The sequence below is a fragment of the Pelophylax lessonae genome (assembly GCF_965119305.1).
Source record: "Pelophylax lessonae genome assembly, chromosome: 13".
Classification (NCBI taxonomy): domain Eukaryota; kingdom Metazoa; phylum Chordata; class Amphibia; order Anura; family Ranidae; genus Pelophylax; species Pelophylax lessonae.
Genome location: NC_138780.1, coordinates 20,339,135 through 20,361,152, shown reverse-complemented (window position 1 = coordinate 20,361,152; position 22,018 = coordinate 20,339,135). Strand labels below are relative to the sequence as shown.

Below are 22,018 nucleotides of genomic sequence, written 5' to 3'. Positions count from 1 at the left end.
ACACATCTAGTAGATTTTTGTTGAGTGTACCCAACCAACCCTTCAACTGTGCTGGGTTCTAGTGGATTCTTTGTTGAGTGTACTCGACCAACCCTTCAACTGTGCTGGACTAATACATTTAGTGGGTTCCTTGTTGAGTTTACCCAACCAACCCTTCAACTGTACTGGACTAATACATTCAGTGGGTTCCTTGTTGAGTTTACCCAACCAACCCTTCAACTATGCTGGATTATTATATCTGGTGGATTCTTTGTTGAGTGTACCCAACCAACCCTTCAATTGTGTTGGATTAACACATCTACTGAGTCCTTTGTAGAGTTTACCAAACCAGCCCTTCAACTATGCTGGGTTCTAGTGGATTCTTTGTTGAGTGTACTAGACCAACCCTTCAACTGTGCTGAAACTATACATCTAGTGGATTCTTTGTTGACTGTACCCAACCAACCCTTCAACTGAGTTGGATTAACACATCTAGTGGATTCTTTGTTGAGTGTACTCGACCAACCCTTCAACTGTGCTGGACTAATACATTTAGTGGGTTCTTTGTTGAGTTTACCCAACCAACCCTTCAACTGTTCTGGAATATTACATCTGGTGGATTCTTTCTTGAGTGTACCCAACCAACCCTTCAATTGTGTTGGATTAACACATCTACTGAGTCCTTTGTTGAGTTTACCAAACCAGCCCTTAAACTATGCTGGTTTCTAGTGGATTCTTTGTTGAGTGTACTCGACCAACCCTTCAACTGTGCTGAAATTATACATCTAGTGGATTCTTTGTTGACTGTACCCAACCAACCCTTCAACTGAGTTGGATTAACACATCTAGTGGATTCTTTGTTGAGTGTTCTCGACCAACCCTTCAACTGTGCTGGACTAATACATTCAGTGGGTTCCTTGTTGAGTTTACCCAACCAACCCTTCAACTATGCTGGATTATTATATCTGGTGGATTCTTTGTTGAGTGTACCCAACCAACCCTTCAATTGTGTTGGATTAACACATCTACTGAGTCCTTTGTAGAGTTTACCAAACCAGCCCTTCAACTATGCTGGGTTCTAGTGGATTCTTTGTTGAGTGTACTAGACCAACCCTTCAACTGTGCTGAAACTATACATCTAGTGGATTCTTTGTTGACTGTACCCAACCAACCCTTCAACTGAGTTGGATTAACACATCTAGTGGATTCTTTGTTGAGTGTACTCGACCAACCCTTCAACTGTGCTGGACTAATACATTTAGTGGGTTCTTTGTTGAGTTTACCCAACCAACCCTTCAACTGTTCTGGAATATTACATCTGGTGGATTCTTTCTTGAGTGTACCCAACCAACCCTTCAATTGTGTTGGATTAACACATCTACTGAGTCCTTTGTTGAGTTTACCAAACCAGCCCTTAAACTATGCTGGTTTCTAGTGGATTCTTTGTTGAGTGTACTCGACCAACCCTTCAACTGTGCTGAAATTATACATCTAGTGGATTCTTTGTTGACTGTACCCAACCAACCCTTCAACTGAGTTGGATTAACACATCTAGTGGATTCTTTGTTGAGTGTTCTCGACCAACCCTTCAACTGTGCTGGACTAATACATTTAGTGGGTTCTTTGTTGAGTTTACCCAACCAACCCTTCAACTGTGCTGGATTATTACATCTGGTGGATTCTTTGTTGAGTGTACCCAACCAACCCTTCAATTGTGTTGGATTAACACATCTACTGAGTCCTTTGTTGAGTTTACCAAACCAGCCCTTCAACTATGCTGGGTTCTAGTGGATTCTTTGTTGAGTGTACTCGACCAACCCTTCAACTGTGCTGAAATTATACATCTAGTGGATTCTTTGATGAGTGTACCCAACCAACCCTTCAGCTGTGCTGGATTCTAGTGGATTTTTTGTTGAGTGCACTCAACAAACCCATCAACTATGCTGGATTAATACATCTCGTGGATTCCTTGTTGAGTGAACTCAGCCAACCCTTCAACTCTGTTGGATTATTGCATCTGGTGAATCTGTCCAACACAACAATTCAGAACATTCTAAAATAAAGTTACTTTAAAATGTATCTAAATGTTGCTGGGCCCTTGATGACAGTTCTCAAAGATGAGAAAAAGGAAGGAATAGAGTAATATTTTTAAACCTGCTTGGCCTGAATTTATATATTGGAAAAGCCAATGTATTTTTAGCAGTGCACTTATCCTATGTCTACAGCAGCCTTTCCCTAGAGGAATCCCTAAAATAATTTTCAGGTTTTGAGGAACCCTTACTAAATCCAATTCATTTTGGGTCTATGGGAAAAGTTCCTCTTACATTGGGGGTCAGTACAAAGAATGCAACCCCTACAGTGGTGGTCAGTGGTGCTACCATTAGAGACAGCTAAAAAGACAAATTGGGGTCACGCTGCTGACTGTGCCAGGTGGTGTTGCCCAAGGAACTATGGAGGCACCAGCAGATGGGAGGACAATCAACCACAGCACAAGGAACCCCTAGCAACCTCTGGAGGAACCCTAGGGTTCCATGGAACTGTCTAAGAATGGCTGGTCTACAGAATACCTTTACTCTCAAACCATCCACCAGTCTATGGCTCTCCTATTACATTTACCACTGACCAGCATCAATACCGGTAAAATCTCAAAGGGGCAACACAGTTAACAAATTTTATTTGTAAAGTTGATATTTTCCTGGCCTTGCTTTACAGCATTATTCAGGTAGATTTGGGCTTGTATTATTTCTTGAACTGCAGTTATGTGTTTTTTGTGTGTTACTGAAGGTTTTAATTTTAAACTATATATTACTTTGCATAAATAAATACAAAGTTATAACAGCAAAGAAGCTCCTAATAAAAGAGTTAAACAATTTCCTCCTATGGAGGGGGCTATGCAGCGATTTACAACTTTTAGCTTGTTAACTTATAGATGAGGGCTGTGGGGAGTCTGGGCCTAGCTCTGGAACTATGCAAAGACACAAGGTTATTAATGAGATTTCCGCCAACGATAAAGACAATAGCTATCTTTGGGGTCACCTTCCCATACAACCAACCTGTCTTGGACTAGTTTGTCTCAGATTAGGAATAAAGCCTCGTACACACGCAAGGATTATCGGCCGACCGATCGTCCGTCTTTTGTCCAGAGTGTTGTTTTGTTGGTTGGAATGTGCCTAGACTGCACACGAATTTTCTCGTCCAACAAAATTCTACTTCAGAAGTGATGTCATGTGTTGGGTTGCTTTCTTTGTGTTCTTTCTTCACTGAGCATGCCCAGACTTGCTCATCAGATTTTTCCCTGTCGAAATCTGTACTGACTGCACGAAAATCGGCCGTTGTGTTGACGGCCAACAAAAATTTTATAGTCTGCACACCAGATTTTTTTCGGCCGAAAAGTTGGAGTTGGTTGTCGGAAGCATCATACTAACAAGCCGAAAATCGACAGATCGGTCGTCGGACGAAAATTCCCTGCTAATTTTCGACGCGTGTGTACGGGGCTTTAGACACAAGGTTTTTAATGAGATTTCCACCACCGATAAAGACAATAGCTATCTTTGGGGTCACCTTCCCATACAACCAACCTGTCTTGGACTAGTTTGTCTCAGATTAGGGATTAGACTTCAAATAACACACAGCCCCCTGTTGAAGTTAATGGGTGGAATGCTGCAAAACACCCTCTTCACAGGAGAAACCTCTTTAAACAAGGAGTCAAATTTTGAAATATCAGACATTCATCATATTTTTCGGGATTCTCAAATTCACATTCATGACTAGTTTGTAGGGGTCCACATTTCCATAAAGGTCCTCAGCTCAGCCACCCCAGAACAACCAACAACAAGACAAGAGCAGCAACAGATAAACAAGGCCTGCTTCCCCCTCTGCTGAATATATGTAATGTTCCAGGCTCAGGATGGAAATCCTTTGCATCTTCTAAGGCGTGGTAAGCCGCATATGTCAAATTGCTATTTCCCGATGCCATCAAGTCAAACACGCAAGACTGAAAGTAAACGTCTTCTACGGTCAATTTCTCCATACAGAGGGATCTGGCTGTCTCCATGTCCATGGCTTTTGTCCTACCGAGGTCCTTAGTTCTAGATATCCACTGGTCCGATGGGCAGCCACCTACACAGAGCTGGAGGTCCTGCTCCTCTGGAAAGGCCTGTGAGATCTCCTTGGCCATCCGCAAGGAGAAGGACAGCTGCCTATCCAGCTGTCGTATGCGGATAGTGGTGCCAATATACGCCGCCTGGATTTCAATGTATTTCCCAGGCTCCCTTTCATGGATGGTCAGGCTGCTTCCACCTGCTCTCCGGCCCCCATTCACAGAGCCATCGTCAAATGCTGCTGGCATGTTGCCAACTTCTGCCTGGTAGACCTTCTGGTCGATGCACTGCTTCATGTTCTTGAAGATAATTGTTAGCTGTGAAAAGAAAGGAATGAAGAAACACAACGAGGAACTGATTAATAAAAATAGAATTAAACATGTGGCATCTTTTAGCAAATATAACGAAAGATACTATTGGATAATATTGGTACAAGCCCTGCTCAACATTATTACTTGTCAATCTTTAATGTCCTATGTGGATATTAACAAATGGATGCCTGAGGTACATTTTTAAGTCACTACCCACCCACATAAACATTTCAAAATAAGACAAACATTAATGTATATGCAAGTGGCAAGCACTTACTTTCTAAAGGAAAGGAGTAGAACTTCCTTGCTGTGCAAATGGGTCCCCTATCTGCTTCTCAGCTCCTGACCTCAGCCAGTTGATGAAACTGTGTGGTCAGAGAAGGACCTTTCAAACATCTCTCCAGAGCTATGCCATAAAACCCTGGTTCCAAACCATCATGTCAGGGCCTCCCTCCTCCCAGGTCCCCAGCCAGCTGCCAAGTCCCTAACCACGCCCCAGATGACGTAACGTATGACGAAACCGGTCGGGCGGTACCTGACGCTCAACTACCACGCCTGGCTTGAACACTATACGCGGGACGCCGCTGATTTTACATGCTTTGCAGATGTGATTCATTTACCTACTTGATGTAAGTGCAAAATTAATAAATTACACTGCATATCTTTACTGTTTTACACTATGGGTCTTCGTGTCTCTTTTCCCATATATGTGACTTACATGTGCTCGGACCGTGCTTAACCTGATCTGGGAGAGATTGATTGCCCCACTTAGGATCCCACTAAGAGGAGTGTACAGATATATATATCTCAGCGTATGTGGCCTGACCATTGTTTTGGGGGCCGTTCTTTCTTATAAGCAGCCCTTAATACAGATTTGTCATGGGTGTTTTTCCAGCTATATTTTCTCCTTGGGAATTCAACGTCTTCCTCATTTATCATCCACTCTGGGACTTGCATATATATTCTGGACGTTTGGACTTTTCTACTATACTTGCACATTTATTTGTGCAAGTTGCACCAATTATTTGTGATTTTACTAATTTGGCAATCACTTTTTTATCATTTTTGATTATTATGTTTCACCTTTATGTTAGCGCTGCACTATTTGTTTTCCACGATTTTTGATTTATATAGATCAAGTGTCTCAGCTGCTTCACATTATCAAATTTTTGCTTCACTTAGCGCAGGATCTTTTTGTTTTTCAAGTCCCTAACCTACCACAGTGCCTCCTAGCTCCCATAGTGCCCCCACCCTCTCATAATTGCCCACAGTACCCTGCATTCCCACTTACTGCCCCTAGGCCCCCAGAAAGCTCTCAGCCCCTACAATACCCCCCAGGCTGCTGCAGAGCCTTCAGCCCCCCATAATGCCCTCAACTTCCTACAGTGTCCCACAGTACCTCCAAAACTTACCGGTTATCTCCTATCTCATGCAGTGCCCTTAAAAAACACCATATTTCTATGGCACTTTTCGGAAACCCCATCCCCTATAGGGCTACCAGGTCTGCTGCAGTGTCCCCTAACCCACTCCAGAACCCCTAGTGCCCCACAGAGCCCCTAGTGCCCCACAGAGGTGCCTTATGGGGGGCTGCAGAGCCTTCAGCCCCCCATAATGCCCTCAACTTCCTACAGTGTCCCACAGTACCTCCAAAACTTACCGGGTATCTCCTATCCCATGCAGTGCCCTTAAAAAACACCATATTTCTATGGCACTTATCGGAAACCCCATCCCCTATAGGGCTACCAGGTCTGCTGCAGTGTCCCCTAACCCACTCCAGAACCCCTAGTGCCCCACAGAGCCCCTAGTGCCCCACAGAGGGGCATTATGGGGGGCTGCAGAGCCTTCAGTCCCCCATAATGCCCTCAACTTCCTACAGTGTCCCACAGTACCTCCAAAACTTACCGGGTATCTCCTATCCCATGCAGTGCCTTTAAAAAACACCATATTTCTATGGCACTTTTTAAAAAACCCGATCCCCTATAGGGCTACCAGGTCTGCTGCAGTGTCCCCTAACCCACTCCAGAACCCCTAGTGCCCCACAGAGCCCCTAGTGCCCCACAGAGGGGCATTATGGGGGGCTGCAGAGCCTTCAGCCCCCCATAATGCCCTCAACTTCCTACAGTGTCCCACAGTACCTCCAAAACTTACCGGGTATCTCCTATCCCATGCAGTGCCCTTAAAAAATACCATATTTCTATGGCACTCTTCAGCAACCCCATCCCCTATAGGGCTACCAGGTCTTCTGCAGTGTCCCCTAACCCACTCCAGAACCCCTAGTGCCCCACAGTGACACCCAGCCCAATCCCAAAGAGGCTGGGCGGCGATGATTTCAGAGAACACTTTGTATTGTTTGAGCAAATGAAAAGTGTTCTCTGAATGGTACACGTACTGATTGAGTGACCTCAGCAGCATCAGGGCAAATGCTTGGTATGGAACTTGGATTGCTAGTGGAGATCACTGTAGTGGTGGTGCCTACCATAGTGGTTTCCAGCTTCCATGGGGATACCACAGGTTTGGTATGGCAAGTATTACCATACTTGGAATTTTTCTTTGATTTCCGACCAAATTGGCATTACAGGGACAAGGCAGGGACATTCAGCTCTATGAGGGCCAAGACTGATACAAAAGGTTGTGTCTAGTTTTCTTTACCTTGCTTGTTACCGTAGCATTGGAGAACAGAGACACCGGTAAGCTGGTGGCCTGAACAAACAAATATTCGTTGTCCAAGAGAGGCCATGACCCCTTCACGCTGCAGGTTTGGAAGTCACCACCAAAAGTCCGTACATGTGGGTCCCCAAAGACCCCACAGTGCACATATTTGGGTTCGCTCCCATGCTTCTCCTGGTAGACCTTCTCATAATCACAGGCTTGTTTCATGGGTCCATCGGGGGGAGGAGGTGGAGGCTGCCTCCGTGGAGGGTTGGTGGGTCCCACTTTGGAGCAGTTGAACTGGACCATACGGTCCTCGATGATGTGCACGGCAGAGTGGTAGACCAGGTCTCCGCGGCAGGTCTGAGCCGTGTTACGGGTGCACTGGGAGTAGGAGCGCAAGGCGTTGCAGTACACTGCGTTCTTGTTGGAGGTCTTTGCGTTGGATACGGCAGCAACATATTCCGTGTTACATTTCAGGATCTTGCACTGTGCATCCACTGGACAAAGAAACAAAGGCAGACATGTTAGTAAGATTTATACTTTTTCAAATCACATAATTAAAATATATATCTGCGAAATATTTCGCATGCCAACGGATTTATATTTTTGTCCACCCAGTACTGAGATTTACAGCAGAGCCCAACGTATGACCTGACTTTTTTTTGTGCTGTGTGCACTTAAGCCCCGGAAGATTTTACCCCCTTCCTGACCAGGGCCTATTTTGTGCTTCGGCACTGCGTGACTTTAACGGACAATTGCGCGGTCGTGCGACGCTGTACCTAAACGAATTTGGCGTCCTTTTTTTCCCCACAAACAGAGCTTTCTTTTGGTGGTATTTGATCACCTGTGCGATTTTTTGATCATGCGCTATAAACAAAAAAAGAGCGTCAATTTTGCAAAAATAACAATATTTTTCACATTTTTTTATATGAAATTCCCCCCAAAAAAATGTAAAAATCAAAATTTTTTAACATTTTGTGCCAATTTTTTTTTTTACCATATGTTTGGTAAAAAAAAAACGCAAGAAGCGTATTTTGATTGGTTTGCGCAAAAGTTATTGCGTTAACTAACAAAGGGAAAGATTTCTGTCATTTTTGTTTTTTTTAACGCGTAATGGCGGCGATCTGCGATTTTTTTTTTGCGGGACTGCGACATTGGGGTGGACAGATCGGACCCTTGACTGCCATTTTTGACACTTTTGGGGTTACCAGTGACATTACTACAGTAATCGGTGCTATATACATATGCACTGTTACTGTAAAAATGACACTGGCAGTGAAGGAGTTAACTGTATTGGAGAGGGAGGGGTTAAGTGTGTCCTAGGGGCGTGCTTCTAACTGTGATTGGCTGTGGCTGTGTGTGTAAGAACAGTGATCAACAGTCCTACATAGTAGAACCGTTTGATCATCATTCTTACACAGGGAGAACTGACAGGCGGCTTTGTTTACACTAGCCGCCTGCCTTTCTCCCGCTGTCACGGACGACCACGAGTGCCCACGCCGGGCACACGCGCGCGGGGGGGGGATCCGTGACCGCGCAAGAGCGGGAGCGCGCCTCCGGTGGCGCGCACTCGCTCCCCACACCCTTACAGGCTAGCAACGTAGCCCTACGTCGCTCTGCCTGTGAGGGGCTGACTGCCGACGTAAATAGTCGTGCGGCAGTTGGCAAGTGGTTAAACAATACAGCTGGGTCGCCTTCTTGCCCCCCAGCCCGGGATTGGACAGTGAAGAAACAATGGAAAACTAATTAATGATCACTTTGGGAACAGCAGCGCGCCTGATTGGTTTGATTGGAGATGAGCAGTGGCCAGGGGCGGACTGACCATTCGGGCATTCGGGTACCGCCCGAGGGCCTGAGGTCAGTGGGGGGTCCGGCAGGGCCGTCTTTTCGCATGCGCATGCGCATGCTGAGGACAGTGGCAGCACTGGTAGAGGAGGATGGTAAGAAGCCTTTATAGCAGAAGAGGCTCTGCAATAAAAATCCTTCCTGCTCACACATTTTTAAATCTGGTCCCACTTTAGGGACCTGTTTTCTATGTACAGTTTGCAAATATATATATATATATATATACAGGTGCCTCTCATACAATTAGAATGTCATCAAAAAGTTAATTTATTTTAATAATTTAATTAAAAAAGTGGAATTCATATATTTTATATGGATGTGTTACACACTGTGATATATTTCAAGCATTTCATTCTTTTAATTTTAAAGATTATGGCTTACAGCTAGTGATAACCCAAAATTCAGTATCTCAGAAAATTAGAATATTACATAAGACCAATAAAAAAAAAGGATTTTTAATACATAAATGTTGGCTTTTTGATACTTTTCAAATGATTAGGTGGTAACGTTCACTGCTGATTTAGAATTCCTGTCCAGGCTTTTTTTTATTTCTTTTAGATACCCCTTAGCTTGGGGCCCAATGCAGCACCCTATGGAGTCACATATAGTTACATAGTTTGTGAGGTTGAAAAAAGACCTCAGTCCATCCAGTTCAACCTATGATGTGTGTGTGTGTTTGCTGTTAACTGTACATTGTATACCCCTGTATGTTGTACATTGTATACCCCTGTATGTTGTACATTGTATACCCCTGTATGTTGCGCATTGTATACCCCTGTATGTTGTACATTGTATACCCCTGTATGTTGCGCATTGTATACCCCTGTATGTTGCACATTGTATACCCCTGTATGTTGTACATTGTATACCCCTGTATGTTGTACATTGTATACCCCTGTATGTTGCACATTGTATACCCCTGTATGTTGTACATTGTATACCCCTGTATATTGTACATTGTATACCCTTGTATGTTGTACATTGTATACCCCTGTATATTGTACATTGTATGCCCTTGTATGTTGTACATTGTATACCCCTGTATGTTGTACATTGAATACCCCTGTATGTTGCACATTGTATACCCCTATATGTTGTGCATTGTATACCCCTGTATGTTGTACATTGTATACCCCTGTATGTTGTACATTGTATACCCCTGTATATTGTACATTGTATACCCCTGTATGTTGTACATTGTATACCCCTGTATGTTGTACATTGTATACCCCTGTATGTTGTACATTGTATACCCCTGTATGTTGTACATTGTATACCCCTGTATGTTGTACATTGTATACCCCTGTATGTTGTGGTCTTTAAGGTGCCCACCTAATAGTTTTTCGAAACTATCGATGCTCCCTGCTGATACCACTGCTTGTGGAAGAGAATTCCACATCCTTACTGCTCTGACAGTGAAGAACCCCTTACGTATTTTAAGGTTAAACCCTTTTTTCCTCTAGTTTTAGTAATTGGGCTATGTGTCTTATTGTATTCCCTTTCTCTGAAAAGTTTGTTCCTTATGCTAGGGTCATCACCAGTACAGTATTTGTACATTGATATCATATCCCCTCTCAATCATCTCTTCTCCAGAGATAATAAGTTCAATGCTTGTAGTCTTTCCTCATAGCTGATGTCCTCCATTCCCCTAATTATTTTTGTTGCCCTTCTCTGGACTCTCTCCAGTTCCAGCACATCCTTCCTGAGGACCGGTGCCCAGAACTGGACAGCATACTCCAGATGTGGCCGGACCAGAGTCTTGTAGAGTGGGAGAATAATCTCTCTATTTCTGGAGTGAATCCTCTTTTTTATACATCCCAGTATTTTGTTGGCTTTGCTTGCAGCGGCTTAACATTGCATGCCACTGCCAAGCCTGTTGTCCACTAGGACCCCCAGGTCCTTTTCTATCTTAGATTCCCCCAGAGGTTCCCCCCCTAGTGAGTCTTACCTTTAAGATGGCCCTAAAGCCTTCACTTAGATTGCACAACATCAGTGCAGTCATCCACCAACATTCCCCTCAGGACAGCTGGGCCCTTGGGGACACCCTGGCCCCCTACATGTGTATGGGCTGCCCCAGCCCCCCCCTTCCCCCTGATGGCTGCCCTGCACAACATCGCACTTACCCTGATTACAGAAAACCAGAAGCAGCGCGGTCTTGAGGAGGACACTGGGCAAAGTTCTCAGCAGAAGATATCTGGTGGTCGGTCTACCCATCACAGTCCATTCACATCGGCCACGGTGGTCACTCTTCACCGGTCATCCTCCACCTGTCAATTTAAAGTCATTGATTATGATTTGCTTGCGTAGAAAAAGGAACGCTACTGTAGAAGAACGAAAGAAATGTAATAAAATGAGATCTTGAAGTCCTTGAAAGGTGAACTCAGGGGAACGTAGTGATGTCGGTTATCAGTGTGTGCAGTGGATGGGCTTTCAAGAGGACCTGTCACTTGGCCCTGAAAGGGCTGAATCTCTATAAGCCAGTGATGGTGAACCTCTTTCGTTTACAGAAATGTGAGGGGTGTACTCACTTTTGTGAGATACTGTATACTGGAATTTTTATTTATTTTGTATGCCACTAGTGATGATGGCAATCACTAACTTATAACAGGACTACGATACTTTGGCGGACAATCGGACACTAACTGACATTTTTGACACTTTGTGGGAACCAGAGACACAAAAACGGCAATTAGTGCTAAAAAAATATGCACTGTCACTGGCTGGGAAGGGGTCAAACATCCATAGCAATCAAAGGGTTAATTTTGTGCCTAGCCAGTGTTTTTGTGTACACCATGTGGTGCGTTCAGTAAGGGATGTGATGGATTTTATTCCCTGCTTTGCAAAGACACAAAATTCTTCACTCCCCTTGCTTATATAGGCAGAACTTCGTCCTGTGTCTCTGCCCGATGATCGGTGGGTGGCGGCAGACATCCAGTGCCCGTCACCCACAGATCAGCATCTGCTGTGAGTAATCACAATAGAAGCGGCCTGCCGGCACCGCGCGCACATCCCCTAGGATGAAAGTGCAGAATTACGTACAGTATCTCACAAAAGTGAGTACACCCCTCAAATTTTTGTAAATATTTTATTCTATCTTTTCATGTGACAACACTGAAGAAATGACACTTTGCTACAATGTAAAGTGAGTGTACAGCTTGTATAACAGTGTAAATTTGCTGTCCCCTCAAAATAACTCAACACACACACAGCCATTAATGTCTAAACCGCTGGCAACAAAAGTGAGTACACCCCTAAGTGACAATGTCCAAATTGGGCCCAATAGAGTGCTCCCTATGCATTCCCTAAATCATAGAATACCCCCCCCCCCCCCGATACAGATTTCCCTATAGAGTGCTCCTTATACATTCTTTTAATCACAGAATACCCCCGACCCCATACAGATTTCCCTATAGAGTGCTCCCTATACATTCCTTCAATCATAGAATTCCTGCCCTCCATACAGATTTCCCCATAGAGTGCTCCTTGTACACACCTACCCCCATCCCCCCCCCCCCCCCCCCCCCAATATGAATTACTGTAGCTGTATTTAAGGTTTTAAAGTAAACTGATCTTCTCTATTGCTACAATTGTATTGAATATAGAGATTTGTAAATTGACCACTAGGGGGAGCACTAGCTTCATGTTTCATTCAACCTCCCTGTCTACATTTTTACATCTTTTATCAGCAGAATTCTTTTTTTTTTTATTATTATTATTATATTTTATTTAAGTAAATATAATGTTACATATTAAGGGGGCTCACCAGGTAACATAACTGGAAAGCCGGAGGTAAGCATAAAGGGTTAATCCCAACCACCTCTGCACTGTCCTATCTTAGTTATGGACCTCCAAAAACTGCGCAGACACCGCAATCCACTGAGGGGGCGCTAGCGCTCGTCTGTTCACTCCTGTTTTGTTTGCCTATTAACGCACTTTGCTATAGGACAGTGCCGCCAATGCAACAAAATTGGCCAAAAGACGTACATGACCCTTTCTTTGGGAACACAGTGCACCAGAACGTACGATAATTTGGGCGCCATTCGCAATCAGTAGCGCATGTTGTCGCAGCGCATGTTGATGAGTGAATTAGTAGGTGCAGATAGTGTGTGAAAGAGGCCTGACATGCATTAGTGAGATGCCGCGCCATTCGTTGTCAATGCCACCTCAACATACCTTGCCGATGGATGTGCATTGCTAGAAATGGTGCCTACGGTGCCAGGACAAGGCCACCTAAAGCCCAGGGTGAACATGCCAAACTGTGCCCCCCCCCAAGAGGTATGAACAATATGTGTTGGCAAAAATCCCCCCCCCCCCCCAAAAAAACACAAAAAAACTGGGCACTAACCTGCATGATAACCGCCTAAGCATAAATCCCCCCTCCTCCCAGTACAAATAGGCCCCCCTGCTGAAATCCCCCTCCCAGTACAAATCACCTCCCCTGCTAAAATCCCCCTCCTAGTACAAATCCCCCCCTGCTGAAATCCCTCTCCCAGTACAAATCACCTCCCCTGCTGAAATCCCCCTCCTAGTACAAATCCCCCCCTGCTGAAATCCCCCTCCCAGTACAAATCACCTCCCCTGCTGAAATCCCCCTCCTAGTACAAATCCCCCCTGCTGAAATCCCCCTCCCAGTACAAATCACTTCCCCTGCTGAAATCCCCCTCCCAGTACAAATCACCTCCCCTGCTGAAATCCCCCTCCCAGTGCAAATCGCCCCCCTGCTGAAATCCCCCTCCCAGTGCAAATCGCCCCCCTGCTACAATTCCCCTCCTATTACAAATCCCCCTCCTAGTACAATTCGCCCACCCACCAGCGCTGAAATCCCCCTCCCAGTACAAAACTTTGCCCCCTTCGTCCCCCAAATCCCCAAAGCACAAATGTCCCCCCCCCCCCAAAAAAAAAATAATTTACCCCTCCCAGCACAAATTCTCCACCCCTCAAATTTCCCCTCCAAGTACACATTCTCTGCCCTCCCACTCCAAATCTCCCTCCTAGCGCACATATCCCCACCATCCCCCCTCCTAGCACAAACAACCCCCAATCATTCCCCCCCCCCCCAAAAAAAAAAGTTCTCCTCCTAGCACAAATCCCTTTTCCCCTCTATCATATTTCCTCTTCTAGCACAAACCTCCCAAATCCCCCCCAAAAAAAGGACTTGACCCCCTGCTGATTTTGAATGATCAGTCTATAATTTCCATGGTTGGTTTGTTTTAACAGTGAGAGACAGAATATCAACAAAAATATCCAAAAGACGCATTTCAAAAAAAAAGTTTGCAGTTTAATGAGTGAAATAAGTATTTGACCCCTTCGCAAAACATGACTTAGCACTTGGTGGAGAAACCCTTGTTGGCAATCACAGAGGTCAGATGTTTCTTGTAGTTGGCTACCAGGTTTGCACACATCTCAGGAGGGACTTTGTCCCACTCCTCTTTACAGATCCTCCACAAGTCATTAAGGTTTTGAGGCTGATGTTTAGTAACTTGAACCTTCAGCTCCCTCCACATATTTTCTATGGGATTAGGGTCTGGAGACTGGCTAGACCACTCCAGGACCTTAATGTGCTTCTTCTTGAGTCACTCCTTTGTTGCCTTGGCCGTGTGTTTTGGGGCATTGTCATGCTGGAAGACCCATCCATGACCCATTTTCAATGCCCTGGCTGAGAGAAGGAACTTGGGTGGATCTCACCCAAGATTTAACAGTACATGGCTCTGTCCAACGTCCCTTTGATGCGGTGAAGTTGTCCTGTCCCCTTAGCAGAAAAACCCCCAAAGCATATTGTTTCCACCTCCATGTTTGACGATGGGGGATGGTGTTCTTGGGATCATAAGCAGCATTCCTCCTCCTCCAAACACAGCAACTTGAGTTGATGCCAAAGAGCTGGATTTTGGTCTCATCTGACCACAACTCTTTCACCCAGTTCTCTGAATCCTTCAGATGTTCATTAGCAAACTTCAGACGGGCCTGTACATGTGTTTTCTTGAGCAGGGGGACCTTGCGGGCGCTGCAGGATTCCAGTCCTTCATGGCGTAGTGTGTTACCCATTGTTTTCTTGGTGACTATGGTCCCAGCTGCCTTGAGATCATTGACAAGATTCTCCTGTGTAGTTCTGGGCTGATTCCTCACCGTTCTCACGACCATTGAAGCTCCTGGTGAGATCTTGCATGGAGCCCCCCAAGGGAGATTGACAGTTATTTTGTGTTTCTTCCATTTGTAAATAATTGCACCAACTGTTGTCACCCCTCTCACCAAGCTTCTTGGCCATGGTCTTGTAGCCCATTCCAGCCTTGTGTAGGTCTACAATCTTGTCCCTGGCATCCTTGGACAGCGCTTTGGTCTTGGCCATGGTGGAGAGATTGGAATCTGATTGATTGATTGCTTCTGTAGACAGGTATCTTTTATACAGGTAACAAGCTGAGATTAGGAGCACTCCCTTTAAGAGAGTTCTCCTAATCTCAGCTTGTTACCTGTATAGAAGACGCCTGGGAGCCAGTAATCTTGCTGGTTGATAGGGGATCAATTACTTATTTCACTCATTAAAATGCAAATCAATTTATAACTTTTTTGAAATGCGTTTTTCTGGATATTTTTGTTGTTATTCTGTCTCTCACTGTTAAAATAAACCTACCTTAGCTTAGCAGGAACACAAGATCTCTATCTTCTCCCCTGTCAGAATGGCGATCTGCCTTGTTTACATAAGCAGATCGCTGCTCTGCCTGTCTCTGGATTCTGGAACGTCCGCGGGTGGCCAGGGGACATCGGGTACGCCGGAAGCACTGATTGGCTCCCCCTCTGTCCAATCAGCGCGCGATCGTGCCTCCGCTGGTGCGCACCCCCTAGTGGCTATTGCACAAAATTATATACAGGTACGTGGTTTCGAGCAATAGAGCCGACCTGCCGCAGTAAATGTATGTTAGGCGGTCAGCAAGTGGTTACCTTTTGCAAGCCCGCAGTACCGCGCTGCAAATGTGCAATACATGGCACAGCCCTATTCGCTTGAATGCAACTTGGGGTGTAACTCTAGTCACTCTGCATTGAAAGAGGGCATGCTGTGGTCACTCTGCATTGAAAGGGGGCACAATGATCACTCTGCATTGAAGGGGGCACACTATACCTTGATTACTGAAGGCCCCTTTCACACTTTTGTGACCTCAAAGTCACGCAATTTTTTACAGCATTTTTTGCCGCAAAGCAATGCCTATTTCATTTTTCTGTTTGCGCCCCCTCAAAAATAAGGTAAGTGCACTGATCTCTCTGCATTGAAGGGGGCATGCTGTGGTCACTCTGCATTGATGGGGGCACACTGTGGTCACTCTGCATTGATGGGGGCATGCTGTGGTAACTCTGCATTGAAAGGAGGCACGCTGTGGTCACTCTGCATTGAAAGGGGGCACGCTGTGGTCATTCTGCATTGATGGGGGCACGCTGTGGTCACTCTGCATTGAAAGGGTGCACGCTGTGGTCACTCTGCATTGAAAGGGGGCACGCTGTGGTCACTCTGCATTGAAAGGGTGCACGCTGTGGTTACTCTGCATTGAAAGGAGGCACGCTGTGGTCACTCTGCATTGAAAGGGGGCACGCTGTGGTCATTCTGCATTGATGGGGGCACGCTGTGGTCACTCTGCATTGAAAGGAGGCACGCTGTAGTCACTCTGTATTGAAAGGGGGCACTCTGTGGTCACTCTGCATTGATGGGGACACGCTGTGGTCACTCTGCATTGAAAGGGTGCACGCTGTGGTTACTCTGCATTGAAAGGAGGCACGCTGTGGTCACTCTGCATTGAAAGGGGGCACGCTGTGGTCATTCTGCATTGATGGGGGCACGCTGTGGTCACTCTGCATTGAAAGGAGGCACGCTGTAGTCACTCTGTATTGAAAGGGGGCACTCTGTGGTCACTCTGCATTGATGGGGACACGCTGTGGTCACTCTGCATTGAAAGGGGGCACGCTGTGGTCACTCTGCATTGATGGGGGCACGCTGTGGTCATTCTGCATTGAAAGGTGCACGCTGTGGTCACTCTGCATTGAAAGGGGGCATGCTGTGGTCACTCTGCATTAATGGGGGCACGCTGTGGTCACTCTGCATTGAAAGGGGGCATGCTGTGGTCACTCTGCATTGAAAGGGGGCACACTGTGGTCACTCTGCATTGATGGGGGCACGCTGTGGTCACTCTGCATTGATTGGGGCACACTATGGTCACTCTGCATTGAAAGGGGCCAGCTGTGGTCACTCTGCATTAAAAGGGGGCAGGCTGTGGTAACTCTGCATTGAAAGGGGGCACGATGGTCACTCTGCATTGAAAGGGGGCACACTATACCTTGATTACTGAAGGCCCCTTTCACACTTTTGTGACCTCAAAGTCACGCAATTTTTTACAGCGTTTTTTGCCGCAAAGCAATGCCTATTACGTTTTTCTGTTTGCGCCCCCTCAAAAATTTTGAGCACCGGCCGCCACTGCAGAAGAGCACACACAGCAGTACCCAAAGCAGAACCCAGAGCATTACCACCCAAAAGTACCAGCCTGAGCCAGCAGTACCCAGAGCATTACCATCCATAAGTACCAGCCTGAGCCAGCAGTACCCAGAGCATTACCACCTGAAGTACCAGCCTGAGCCAGCAGTACCCAGAGCATTACCACCCATAAGTACCAGCCTGAGCCAGCAGTACCCAGAGCATTACCACCTGAAGTACCAGCCTGAGCCAGCAGTACCCAGAGCATTACCACCCATAAGTACCAGCCTGAGCCAGCAGTACCCAGAGCATTACCACCTGAAGTACCAGCCTGAGCCAGCAGTACCCAGAGCATTACCACCCAGAAGTACCAGCCTGAGCCAGCAGTACCCACAACAGTGCCATCCAGCAGTACCAGCCTGAGCCAGCAGTATCCACAGCAGTACCAGCCTGAGCCAGCAGTACCCATAGCAGTACCATCCAGCAGTACCAACCTGAGCCAGCAGTACCCAAAGCAGTACCAGCCCGAGCCAGCAGTACCCACAGCATTACCACCCAGCAGTACCAGCCTGAGCCAGCAGTACCCACAGCAGTACCATCCAGCAGTACCCATAGCAGTACCAGCCAGCAGTACCCACAGCACCGTGCCAGCAAGCTGACCGACGTAAACCTGGAAAACCAGTTGCGAGTAGCAACATCATCAATATCAGCTAACATCACACACCATTGAGAAGCAGTTCCAGCCATCACGTTAGGGGTGAATTCATTAAATGTTTGACCAAATATAACAGGCTAATTTTTAAGTTGATCATTTTGTACGGCCCCTGAATGATGTTACAAAAATCCAAATGGCCCTTGGCAGAAAAAAGGTTCCCCACCCAGGGCCAGATTAACGTAGGGGCTATTGGAGCTGCAGCTCCAGGCCCCTACCTTTTATATAGGCCCCGGGTTGGCCATATTCACTGTTACCGCTCTTCTGTCACTTGTAAACACAGAAGTCTGGCTTCTATACTCGCTTCCCCAGGCAGCACCCTCAGAACCTCCCCACACAGCGTGAAGGCCGGACAAGGAGGGACAGTTGCCGATGCATGGATGTGTTTATGGGCTTCAGAGACAGCATCCCATGTTGAATTAGGCATGCATGGCTGCACCCTTCCTCCTCTGGGTGCATGCCAAGGCACGGCCCTTAAGGCCCTTCAAAATCCTCAGCACCAAGCCCATGATGCTCTTAATCCGGCCCTGTCCCCACCCCTGCTCTAAACCCTAACCACTCTATCCATAACAACATTTCACTATAAAGTATCTGCATTGTATAATATACAGTGTGTGTTTCATTGTTCTAAACCCGTGAGGACAGAAGTGTGAATATCGACACGAACAACTAACAGGGTTTCTTATTTTATTGGGCGTTCAGAGAATAAAACGTCACCTGGTTGCCATGGCCCATGGACTTTCTATTCTGCTCATAAATCATCCCATTCCGGGATCCATGGAAGAGGCCCTCGTCCGGCTTCCTGAGGCTAGATATGTTATTTTAGGTTAATCTCTCTTTATTTTCACATGCTCTGGCATCAGCTGCGTCCATCTGTCGGTGGTGCAGCTGACAGAATTTTGGGGTGATCTCATCACTCTTTTCATATTTGGATGGTTCCTTTTTTTTTTTTTTTTTGGGAAATCTTGTGATCAGCAGTTCCCACGCAGAGCAGTTTTTTCAGTGTGGCTTCTGGTGCAGAATGGATAAAGTCGTAGCATGAAACTGTTACAGTTCTCTGCTATCAGCAGCCCCAGCTCGTCTCTGCACAGGTATGTGAACTCAGGTATTGACTCAATGAGCATCTATTGTGCCCTATGGTATGATAGAAGGGGCCACTCCACTCAGAACTGACATTTCAGTTTTTGGAGGATGCTGTAGAGCAATGGTCCTCAACCCTCCTCCTGGGCCTCCAGCAACCTGCAGATCCTCTAACCTCCCACAGTGCTCCCAGCTCCCATAGTGCCACCCAACCTTCCACACTGGTCCACTGTGCCCCTCAACATCACACAGTGCCCCAAGACACCCTGTTTGCCCCTCAACCTACACAGTGTCCTCCAACTTCCCAAAGTGCTCCCAGCTCCCTTAATGTCACCCAACCTCCCATAGTGGTCCACCGTGCCCCTCAACCTTCCATCGTTTCCCCAGACACCCTGTTTGCCTTCAGCCCACACAGTGTCCTCCAACTTCCCATAGTGCTCCCTGTTTCTATAGTGCCACCCAACCTCCCATAGTGGTCCACCATGCTCCTCAATCTCCCACAGTGCTCTAGGGCACCCTGTTTGCCCTCAGCCCCCACAGTGCTCCCAGCTTCCATAGTGATACCAAACCTCCCATAGTGGTCCACCACGCCCCTCAACCTCCCACAGTGCCCCAAAGCAACCTGTTTGCCCTCAGCCCCCACAGTGTCCTCCAAATTCCCACAGTGCTCTTAGCTTCCATAGTGCCCACCCAACCCCCCATAAGGGTCTACTGTGCCCCTCAATCTTCCACAGTGCCCTAAGGCACTCTGTTCACCCTCAGCCCCACATGGCCCCACAGCCTCCCAGGGTACTCCCAGCTCCCATAGTGCCCCCCTATCTCCCATAGTGTTCCACCATGCCCCTCAACCTCCCACAGTGCCCACAGACACCCTGTTTTCCCTCAGTCTACACAGTGTTCCCTAATCTTTGATAGTGATCCCAGCTCCCATAGTGATAATAAACCTCCCATAGTGGTCCACAGTGTTACCCTCAACCTCCCACATTGCCCCCAGGCACCCTGTTTGCCCCCACAGTGCACCCCAAATTTGCACAGTATTCCCCAGCCCCCTGGAGTGTCCCCTAGCTTCCTGCAGAGCCTCCAGCCCTCCATAGTGTCTCCAAGCTTTTACAGTGTCCAACCCGCCCCCCCAGTATCTGCAGTGCCCTCCAGTCTACCACAATATCCCTGGTAAGTCACCAGCTTCTTGGAGAGACCTACATCCCCCTCCAGAGGCTCCATCCCCCACAGTTGCCCAAACCTCCCTCCAGAGTCTCCTACAGGGCCACCAAGTCTGTTGCAGAGTTGGGACATGGAAGGTCATGGAAGAATTTACCAAGCCCTGGTCTCAATAATGGTTAAACTACCCCCCCCCCCCTTCCCGACCGACCACCTAAACACGGAGCTGTTAAGGGCTTTACACATGCTATACACATGCAGCCATGATGCATTGCTTCTCAGATGTGGCAAGAATTAAACAGCATGCTGCATTTCGTGGATAGTACTGGGGGCCATACCACAACTGCCCTGCAACCACATTAAATGCACAGGGCTGCAGCCTGGTGTGTCACTAGTGCTGATCTCTTTTCAGAGTGGTGGCAATATTGGTCGCACATATGAATGAGCCCTTATTAACCACTTCCCACCCGTAGGATGTCATATGACGTCCTTTCAGTGGTTGTACTAGGATGATGCCTGCAGCTACAGGCATCATCCCGGTATCTTTATTTCAGCCAGCGATTCCCTGTCATGTAAAAGCCATCCTAGCAGGTGATTTGCTCCTGGATTGCTTTTACAGGCAGTAGGAGGGAACTCCCCTCCCTCCCGCTCTCTAAAGCTCTTTCGTGTGATCAGGGTGTCCAGGATCTGATCCAGTGCTGCTGCCGGGTTGCCATAGAGTTGACCATGGACTGGATGGTCTCCCTGGCCATCTCTATGGTCCTGGGAGACTGGAAACGTCATGACGTCGCTTGCGGTTCTGGCAGATGTAAACACTGACTTTTTTTGGAAAGCAAAGATCAATGGTTTTTTTTTTTTATCTCATGCTTTCCGGGGTAGGAGAGAGATCTGGGGTGTTTTAGACTACAGATGTCTCTACAAAGAGGACCTGTCATGCCTCGTTTCTATCACATGGGATGTTTACATTTCTTGTGATAGGAATTTAAAGTGATAAAATAAAGGGAGTGTTATAAAAAAAAAATAATAATATTAAAAAAACATTTTTTTTAATGCACACCGCCCCCCCCCCCCCCCTGTGCTCGTTCGCAGTGGTGAACGAATGTGTAGGTCGCGCTTGCATATGTAAATGGTGTTTGCACCACACATACGGGGTATCGCTGCTAACATTATAGCGAGAGCAAAAATTCTAGCGCCAGACCACCTCTGTAACTCTAAACTGGTACCCTGTAAAAAAAAAAAGGTAAATGTCGCCTATAAAGATTTTGAAAGTACCATAGTTTGGTGCTATTTCAGGAGCGTGCACAGTTTGAAAGCGTGACATGTTAGGTATCTATTTACTCAGCGTAACATCATCTTTTATATTTTACCAAAAAATTGAGTTATATATTGTGGGGTTTTTTTGTATAAAAATTCATTAAATTGTATTTATTTCCATTTTTATTTTTTTTTGGATTTTTATACAACTTAGCACACCTCACCTCACCCTGGCCTGCTGTAAGGGGGATCTGGGGGTCCTCACCTCACCCTGGCCTGCTGTAAGGGGGATCTATATGGGGGACCTCACCTCACCCTGACCTGTTGTAAGGGGGATCTATATGGGGACCTCACCTCACCCTGACCTGTTGTAAGGGGGATCTGGGGGTCCTCACCTCACCCTGGCCTGCTGTAAGGGGGATCTATATGGGGGACCTCACCTCATCCTGGCCTGCTGTAAGGGGGATCTATATGGGGG

General features: G+C 46.6%; 1 protein-coding gene and 1 long non-coding RNA gene across 4 annotated transcripts in view; both read right to left on the bottom strand.

Moving 5' to 3' along the window:
- Window positions 1–20: 20 nt before the first annotated feature.
- Window positions 21–2,058, bottom strand: LOC309569923. 2 transcript variants are annotated; one of them, XR_014226100.1, is made up of 4 exons: window positions 1,935–2,058; window positions 1,176–1,581; window positions 442–875; window positions 21–403 (listed from the first exon to the last, which is right to left on the bottom strand). It is a non-coding gene; the product is annotated as an uncharacterized lncRNA (long non-coding RNA). The 2 variants fall into 2 exon arrangements; XR_014226101.1 differs by having other exon boundaries at window positions 1,176–2,052.
- A 1,590-nt stretch (window positions 2,059–3,648) lies between these two features.
- The window catches only part of HJV (hemojuvelin BMP co-receptor), a 58,429-nt gene continuing 40,059 nt past the window's right edge, over window positions 3,649–22,018 (bottom strand). For both annotated transcript variants that reach the window (XM_082275607.1, XM_082275608.1), the window contains exons 2-4: window positions 11,011–11,154; window positions 7,040–7,539; window positions 3,649–4,396 (exon numbers count right to left, since the gene is read on the bottom strand). In XM_082275607.1, the coding sequence (XP_082131733.1) occupies window positions 3,782–4,396; window positions 7,040–7,539; window positions 11,011–11,101 (1,206 nt within the window). In that variant the 5' untranslated portion in view covers window positions 11,102–11,154 and the 3' untranslated portion in view covers window positions 3,649–3,781. The remainder of the gene's footprint in view (window positions 4,397–7,039; window positions 7,540–11,010; window positions 11,155–22,018) is intronic.